The sequence below is a fragment of the Protobothrops mucrosquamatus genome, unplaced genomic scaffold, assembly GCF_001527695.2.
Source record: "Protobothrops mucrosquamatus isolate PMUCROS unplaced genomic scaffold, P.Mucros_1.0 scaffold9, whole genome shotgun sequence".
Lineage (NCBI taxonomy): Eukaryota > Metazoa > Chordata > Lepidosauria > Squamata > Viperidae > Protobothrops > Protobothrops mucrosquamatus.
Window position 1 is genome coordinate 339360 of NW_015386396.1, and position 9632 is coordinate 348991.

General features: G+C 38.2%; 1 protein-coding gene across 1 annotated transcript in view; it reads right to left on the reverse strand.

The window, feature by feature from the left end:
- The window catches only part of WIPI1 (WD repeat domain, phosphoinositide interacting 1), a 30327-nt gene extending 24872 nt beyond the window's left edge, over positions 1–5455 (reverse strand). Inside the window, exons 1-2 of the mRNA XM_029283033.1 lie at positions 5383–5455; positions 526–695 (exon numbers count right to left, since the gene is read on the reverse strand). Coding sequence (XP_029138866.1) covers positions 526–612 — 87 coding nt within the window. The 5' untranslated portion in view covers positions 613–695; positions 5383–5455. The remainder of the gene's footprint in view (positions 1–525; positions 696–5382) is intronic.
- Positions 5456–9632: the final 4177 nt, after the last annotated feature.

Here is a 9632-nt window from a genome sequence, read left to right on the forward strand (position 1 = left end):
TCACTCTTCGTATTAGATGCTGCGGCTATATTAGAAGGGAGATGTACTGTGAAGGCAAATGGATCATTTCATAAAATTAAGAGAAATATGAAAGACTGCAGTTCAACTAAGATTAAAGCTTGCCTTTGATATGGAATAGATGTGATAGCAATAGCAAGTCACAATGTTTTACAGCCCTCTCTAAATGGTTTACAGAGTCAGCCTATTGCCCCCAACAATCTGGGTCCTCATTTCACTGACCTCGGAAGGATGGAAGGCTGAGTCAATCCTGAGTCGGTCAGAATCAAACTCCTGGCAATTGGCAGAATTAGCCTGCAATACTGCATTCTAACTACTGTGCCACCATGGTAATGAGTAATTAAAGATTACATCACTCTGAAATATAAGATAGGGTGACACTTCAGTTAAGCCATGGATTGTTTGAATCATGGTGAGTTGAGTACATCAACACTGACTAGATTCTCACACTGGCTTATTATCTGTTGTAAATGTGATACAGACAAGTAAACAGCCTCTAGATTTTACCTGACGGTTGAGCCGAATGGAAAGGATATTGCTAGAATAGCTGTAGTTGCAGATTTCTGTCCCTTTCTTGAAATGATAGACATTCATCTGTTGCGGCTTCGCCCGACTCACCACCACCACCAGACTGCTGGAGAAGAGGCGCTCCACAATGAAAACATCTGGGATTTCATCTGAATGGAAGCGTGAAAAATTGTCATAGAGATAACACATTTTCAAAAAGGAAAGAAAAAGTTATTGATTTGATTTCTATCCTATCATTTCTATCCCAATACTGATGAAAGAGCCAAAACACTGATTCTATTTACTTATTATTGATTATCCATTATTAATTCATCTCCCTTCCATCTTTTTATTCCAAACTCAAGGCAGCTTGCAATAATAGATGCAAAATAATGGAACAAAAAGGCAATAAACATGAAAACCAAATTAGTCATTAAAATCATTATCAATTGCAAAAGATATAAAACCATTTACTTAAACACAGTCTTTAAGGAATTGCTCTGCAGTTTAGGGGCCACACTAGAGCAGTACCAAATAGTCAGTGGCAGCATCTTCGGAGGACTTTTTCATAACAAAGGGGCAGGTTCCTAGCAGACGAGGTGGTCCTACCCACAATCTGGCCCTAATCTGTTTCAATTCAAAGCTTTACACCAGTATTTTAAATTGTGCCCAACAGGCAACTGATAGCCAGAGCAGACATTTCGGCATAGGTGCCATATGATCCCTATACTTTGCAATGATTAAGTAGCTTACACACCAGCTATAATTTGACATAGAAAACCACAATTAACCTCAAGAAGAAAGAGAAAGTCTCATGTAATCCTTGTAGTTATGCCAGCAGAGGTAGTGGTAAGCAAATCAGTTTGAGGCTAGAAATTATAATGCTAATGTAGGGCTACCATTTCTGAGCTGTAAGAATCTGGATCAGCAATTCATGATAACAAAAAGATAAAATTTCTGAATCTTTGCAAGCCAGGTATGGTAGCCCAAAATCTGATGATGTTCTGTGAAAAGAAGGAACACTTTTATATACTCTGTAATATAGCTGGTATTTCTTTTGGGACAGTCATTCTCAGCCCAATCCACCTCACAGGGCTGTTGTTGTGACGAAAAGAGTAGGGGGGAGGTGTGTTGGATATGTTCACCACCTCATTTGTAAAAATAATAAAGGCAGGATACAAGCAAACAAACGAATATATAAATAAAATATTATTGCTTTTAGGCACATTAAAAACCAGGCTTTTTAAAATTTAGAATGGCCTTTATATATGGCAGATTCACCTTCTTTAGAAATACTCATAACCATGTAGCTGAGACAATGAAGAAAGGTTATAGATATTAAATAATTAAGTAAATTTATGATTATTAAACTTGCTGCCCAACTTTTATAAACTCTAGGCGGCTCACAGCAAAGACATTACAATAAAATCAATAAAGATAAAAAAAGATAAAATTAGCTTTAATTAAAAGAACCAAAAGTCTAACTTTCCATCAGCATACGCTGTATTTGCATGCATTTCATGTTAAAGAGCTCTCAACCAGCTTTAAAATCAACTATCTTCTGTCACGAAATGTAGCAACACAGAGATATCCCTTTTGTCCGCCTGAGTCACATGTAAACATTCTTGGAACTCTGTCCTTGAATAGTATGTTGTGTCCTGAAAGTAAGAATATAGTTCAATATATCCTGACCTACCAGGTTATGCTGAACTACAAATTAAGCTCTCCTGCTTGACTTTACACAAAATGGTTAAAATTCCCTCTCTTCCTTTCCTGAAGTCAAAACTATTTATTCACCATTATTTTCTTTTAATTTTTCATGTACAAAGGTACAGGTAGACCTCGACTTACAACAACGGTTTGTTTGGTGACCAGTTACAACAGTACTGAAAAAAATGACTTATGGCAGTTTTCATACTTGCAACTGTTGCAAGCATCCCCAGTCATGTGACCAAAAATTCAGACAAATGGGCAACTGACTCATATTTATGACGGTTGCAGTGTCCTGGGGTCATGTGATCAGCTTTTACAAATTTCTGACAAGCAAAATCAATGGGGAAGCCAGATTCATTTCACAACCACAACTTAATAACTGCAGTGGTTCACGCAAGAAAGGTCATAAAATGGGACAAAACTCCCTTATCAACTGTCTCACTTACCGAGAAATTTTGGGCTCAGTTGTAGTCGTTAAGTTGAGGACTATCTGTACATATTTTTAGGCTTTTCAGAGATGTTAGCACATTATGTACCTGTGTTCTGGTTTAAATTTAAATATTTGCAATAGAGTGTTTTCAACATACCCACATATATAAGATTGCACTGCACAGTACTATATTCCTTTGGATATAACCTCTGACAAATCCACCATATCTTCCCAAATGGGAGCAGCCATTAAATGGCAGCAAAGTTTTAATCTTTTATGTGGCTTTTGTTACCATTTAATTGTTGTATAGAGTTTATACTCCAGATATGGTAGTTTACTTCGGTCTTAGACGTTCTAGTCCAGTGGTTCTCAACCTTTTTAATGCCGCGACCCCAACCGGTCATAAGTCGAGGACTAAACCGGTCGTAAGTCGAGGACTACCCAACCGGTCATAAGTCGAGGACTTTCCCTGCCCGGGAGGGCCGCGCATGCGTGGTTCCGCCCCCTGCGCCGGCTGAGGCGTAGCTGGCAAGCGGCAGAGCCGGAGCAGGCTGACCACCAGCTGGCCCAGCCCAAGGGAGGTAAGGCACCCGCTGGAAAAGGGGAAAAAATGGCGGACAAAAAAATGGCGGACAGCCTTGCTTGGCGACCCCCATGAAATGGTCGATCGACCCCAAATGGGGTCCCGACCCACAGGTTGAGAACCACTGTTCTAGTCCCAGATTTACATTTTCTCCTCTTTCTTTTCTGGCCCAGTTGCCAGGACTAGATGAAAGTTTCTATGAGTTTCTATCATAGTGCATTTATACCTCTTTGCTGCCATTTAGTCATCACAGCTCAGATACTAACTTTGAGGATTAGCAATACCCAACAGCTTCTGGGAGAGCTGCCCCAACAAACCTAAAGCTCAGTCAATGACATAATTCGAAGAATAAAACTCAAGAGAAGAAAACTTGACGTTAAATTGTATATATTACATTTAAATCCTACTTTTCACATTGTTTATGACATTTGGTTAGTCAATTATTTTCTTCTGTGCACAGTGTTGGTTCGCAATCAGGTATATTTTAGTGGTGCATTTTCTTTATGGTTTCTGCTCATTCCTGCATTTCTGGGAGAGCTAAATCTTGGGAAGCAGGGTTATCTATCAACTTTGAATTTTGTAAGTGGAATTCCTTGGGAAATATTCCTTTGGTCAAATCTACACTATGTTCGGCTATTTGAGTGTAACTTAGTAAGAATCAAATATGAAAAAGAAGAGTAGTTGCATGGAAACAGCTAACAGAAATAACAGTTCTGAAATGGCTGGAGTAAGATTCAATGAACTCACTCGCTAAAATAATATTTAGCTGACGTGGATGCAATGGAGTAGGAGAACAGCCCTTGATTTACTCCCAACTCATACACTCAGGATAGCCACAAGAATTTGAAAGCTTCAGCTTCTGCATTGAATAAACAAACTTGCAACTCTATATCAACCAAACCTAGATAAGCTATGATTAATCTTAATTATAGTTAGGAAATTCAATTAAATTCAAAAAACAATTTATATTAAGCTAGCTTGTGTTTAATAATAATAATTTACTTGTACAATTTTTGGGGGGACAAAACACTAAACCATGTTAAATCTAAAACAGAAACTTCTAATTTCTATGCTGCTATGTTACAGACATCAATAATGCCACTCTCATAAATTCAATTGTGCTTTCGCAGCAATGACCTTGCCTCTAATGAAGGCAAATGTATGTGTCCCAGGATAATGTGGCAGGATCTAATCTGAGTCAGTCACTGGGACCAGAGATCTAGTCTTCCAAGCTTTCAGACTCTGGCCCTCCTCAAGAAATGTATCTCTAGATGTGTGCACTGGGCTGTTCTGTGAGTAGTATTTACATAGAGAAGTTCCCCGAGGATTGGCTCCAGCATAAGTCCGAAAGCTTAAAAGACTAAATCTCTGGTCCCGGTAACCGACTCAGATTGTATCCTGCATGACCTTGCCTATCTATTTTGTAGCTTTCATTCTGTGATTCTTAGCAATGTCATGCTAGATCAGGGGTAGGCAACCTTGGCTCTTTTATGACTCCTGGACTTCAACTCCCAGAATTCCTGAGCCAGCATGGCTCAGCTTGGAAACCTCTCCCTTTCCCCTCAGCATGACTGGCTCAGGAATTCTGGGAGTTGAAGTCCACGAGTCATAAAAGAGCCAAGGTTGCCTACCCCTGTGCTAGAGAAATGTCATTGTCAATAAGTAATTTTCCTCATCAAACAGTATTTTTTTAAAAAATATATAAAATAATTTTATTTTCCTGAATAATTAAATGAACAAGCATAGTGTTTTTGACTCATTTGTTTAATTGGGCTCCTTTTTAAGCTAGTTTTAGGACATGTGGACAACAGATCATGTTTTATGGTCATATTTACGTAGAAATGTTGATAACTCAAAAAGATTCACAAGCTTTTAATCAATACTCATACTGGTATCAAACAGTAGAGAATTTCCCAGTTTTGATTTCTTTAGCATGCAACTGTCCCTTTAACACAGCTGCAGCTGCATGGCTGTTTGAATACAAGTAAGGCTGCAGCCAAGAAATGCCATCTGGTTTCTAGCAGGAAAGATCAGATGAAATTGCTCATTTGGGGCACACTAATGTGTTATAATGCAGAATAAAAATTATCACCAGCTATTATTTTGTCAGGCCAAAACACAACGGACTTACTGCTTTCATGGACCTGATCCAACTGTTCCACAGAACTCAGAGAAAAAAGTCTGTATCCAGTTTTGGTTCCAATGGCCAAGGAACTATAGAAGAGAAAAATGACACTAATTACATGCAGTAACATACATAGCTGGATATTTTTCCAGAAACAGCTATAGTAGAAGACTAACAGAGAACCACAAGCATATCACTCTGAATCATATGAAAAAATAATATAAAGAAATAGTTGCCACACTAATTCAAGCTAGTCCCAGTTGTTTTGAAGAGATATGAAAGACTCCTTGGGAAGTCATTTTACCTTCAAGTGGATCAAACTTTTTTTTAAAAAAGCAATTATGATTAGTGCACATGGAAATACTAAAATATTTAAAGAATAAAGGGTAAATCGTTTCTCATGAAACTACACTTGAAAACAACAAAATGGGAGACAAAATAAAAGCTAGGGAAGGAGAAAAGTAGTAAAGGATGAATGCAAGATGATGGAAGCTTTGAACAAATTTCCTAGCAAGAGGCTCCATTTCTGCCACCAAACATTAAAAGTTAAAAAAAAATGAAATATATTATCATTAATGTTTTTTAATTGGCTGCTCATGAGGCCTTCCCTCCTCCAACTGATTTATCGGGCTATTTCAGTTTACTTAATCAGGCTACCTCTGAAGCTGAGGCATATTGTCCACTCTCACCTAACTAAATGGGATAAAGATTTTGTGCTGAGCAGAAAAGATCCTCTCAAGAAATCCCTGAGATCTGATATTCAGTGCGGGACAATTCAATAATCAGAGTTGATGCAACTAATCTCCTAAAGGCTGCCAGTCTATTTTTTGATCTTGTTGCCATTACCAACTGCCATCAAGCTTCTTTAACAACATTTAACACTATTTCTCTTGTTTGCTGTTAATAGGATTTATTGTATTTTATCTAAATAGCTACTTCCAAATGCAAGACGCTTTAGAAAGTTTATCTATTCTATTCTATTCCTATTCTATTATGTTATTTTTTTCCCCCCCCCTCTCTTTCCCTCCCTCCCTCCCTCCATTAAGACCTTCCTAGCATGTATGGAAAGACTAACAGCTTTGGATTACATTCTTACATCCTCAAGGGTCACACAAATTTTAATCCATGTCATTGAAAGAACTGATCTCTTTTGATAACTTCAAATAAGCAGAATAGCTTATTTGAAGGAACTGCAAAAACAATACTGAACTCTAATAATAATAATAATAATAATAATAATAATAATAATAATAATAATAATAGTAGTAGTAGTAGTAGTAGTAGTAGTAGTAGTAGTAGTAGTAGTAAAGTTGGAAGGGACCTTGAAGGTCATCTAGTCCAACCCCCTGCTCAGGCAGGAAACCCTATACCATTTCGGACAACTGGCTATCCAGTCTCTTCTTAAAAACTTCCAGTGTTGGAGCATTCACAGCTTCTGGAGGCAGGTTCCACTGGTTAATTGTTCTCACTGTCAGGAAGCTTCTCCTTAGTTCTAGGTTGCGTCTCTCCTTGATTAGTTTCCACCCGTTGCTTCTTGTCCTGCCTTCAGGCGCTTTGGAAAATAGCTTGACTCCCTCTTCTTTATGGCAGCCCCTGAGATATTGGAACACTGCTATCATGTCCCCCCTCGTCCTTCTCTTCATTAAACTAGACATACCCAATTCCAGCAGCCTTTCCTTATATGCTTTAGCCTCCAGTCCCCTAATCATCTTTGTTGCTCTTCTCTGTACTCTTTCTAGAGTCTCAACATCTTTTTTACATCGCGGTGACCAAAACTGGATGCAGTATTCCAAGTGTGGCCTTACCAAGGCTTTGTAAAGTGGTATTAATACTTCACGTGATCTTGATTCTATCCCTCTGTTAATGCAGCCTAGCACTGTGTTGGCCTTTTCGGCAGCTGCAGCACACTGCTGGCTCATATTTAGGTGATTGTCCACTAGGACTCTGAGGTCCCTCTCACAGTTACTATTGAGCAAGGTGCCACCTATGCTGTACTTGTGCATATGGTTTTTCTTGACTAAATGTAGAACCTTGTTTTTTTCACCATTGAATTTCATTTTGTTAGATAGTGCCCAGTGTTCAAGTCTGTCCAGATCCTTCTGTATCTTAAGCCTGTCTTCTGGAGTGTTGGCTATTCCTGCCAGCTTGGTGTCGTCTGCGAATTTGATGAGTTCCCCATCTATCCCCTCATCCAAATCATTGATGAAATTATAGATTTCAATGAATTTGAAAACCTCCTAATTCAAAACATGGAGCACTTGCTAGGCCTTATTGCTGGTGAAATATGACTCAGAAACTAGAAAGAACTAATCTCTACAAATTATTTCACATTCAGGAGATATATTTACCTTGGTTGATCATCTTATGCAAGAGGATCTCATCAAATATACTGTAAGCCTAAATGAAGGACTAATAAATAGACAAGATATTCAGATCTAGCTTTCAAAGTTTAGTATTATCTGAACAGTTATCCAGCTGAATATTCACAGAGTGTTAACAGATCCTGAGAGAATGCCATATAGTTAGTGATAATTAATTTTGTTCCTGCCCAATGTGAAAATGCATGTGGATAATTCTCACTAATAGCACCATTTAAAACACAAATATGTTATTTACAGACAGCCTGCAACAGGCAATACCTAGCAAAGTTGCTATATTCAGACTCTCCATTTGCTAAGTATTTGACTGCAATGTTATCGGATAGATAATTGTTCAAATTTTAGATCAAGAATGATTTTCATATGGATTCTTCGATCACAAAGAAATGTTTTAAAAGCCCTTAGCTACAAAGAAAGTTGTCCAACCTATGGCCAAATAATCCTTAAGCTTTGATTAAACTTGAAGGTGAAAAATAATGTGGCAATCTAAATCGGGATGCAAAGTGGCAAATCTCCGCCCACCAAAACCTTGACAGCTTACACTATTTGGAGCAGGAGGTACACAAGTGTTGGGCACCTTTTCTTCTGCCATATTGTCTCTCTCAACAAATTCTTCAGATGGAGAAAGATCTCCAGTTCTGGGATATTCCTGGGAAATGAAAGGATTTTGAATCCCAAAGCAGTTTCATTCTACTTTTCTTCAATCCTGCAGAAACCTCTCAGGTTGAATGCCTACTGCTAGCACCAGGAGTAGAGAACCAGTTCATTAGCACAACTACCCGAAAAAGACTAGGACCGAGCAAACTGCTGATAGAACAAAACATTTCTATAATTCATATCTCACTTTTCTTTCAGAAAAGACAAGCTTGATTCACATACACTGTTAAATGATACAGTGATCTAGTAGTTTTTACTTTAGTGTCAAGTTATACTATAGCTGTAGACTACGGCCTTAATCTTATATACTATACATTTCTGTAAGTTATAAAGAAAGCCACCACATGATAGTTTGACTGCAACAGTTATTTTTATTTATTTGTATACCACCTTTATTTTTACAAATAACTCAAGGCAGCAAACACATCCAAAGTACCTTCTTCCTCCTATTTTCCCCACAATAACAACACTGTGAGGTGGTTGGTCTGAGAGAGCATGACTGGCCCAACTCACCCAGTTTGCTTTCATAGCTAAGATAGCACTAGAACTCATGGTCTCCCAGTTTTTAGCCTGGTACTTTAATCATTATACTACCAATCAAGTTATATTGAATATTCTGAAACAAAATGGAAGAAAATACATTTGCACATAACATGCATGCATCCTACCGATTTTCAATTTTCAAACTGAATGCCATAACCCTCTGAAGAGTAACAAAGGTGAGGGGTCTCGTTTCCATTCTGCCTGGCTAGTGCTGTCAGCTTTTCCCAGCAGAATGGGAGCAGAGTCTGGTAGCAATTTCAACCATCTATATGCTTTGTTATATAACAAGTATCCTATCCTCAAAGAAAAAAAAACCAAGCATTCCACTGTTTTCTTCCTTGTCTGTTAATAAAGTTGGCCTTCACAGACCCTTTTTATACTAGGAGCTAATGAATGAGATAGTAATTGGAAGGCAGAAACAAAGAGCAATAACAAAATATATCTTAGTGAAAGATGCTTGTAGGGGTCCAGAAACTGTATGTCATGACCCTCTGATGGGTAGCAAGGAAGCCTGGGGGTGGGGGGTTGTTGTTATCCCATTCTCCCTGGCTATTGCTGTCAGTTTTTCCCAGATTTCTCGGGAGAGGGAGGGAGGGAGAGAATGAATGTGTACTAAAAACCTGTGCAAAGATAATAGTGATTGAAATAGTATTTTTTTTATTGGTATCTTGCCTTGAA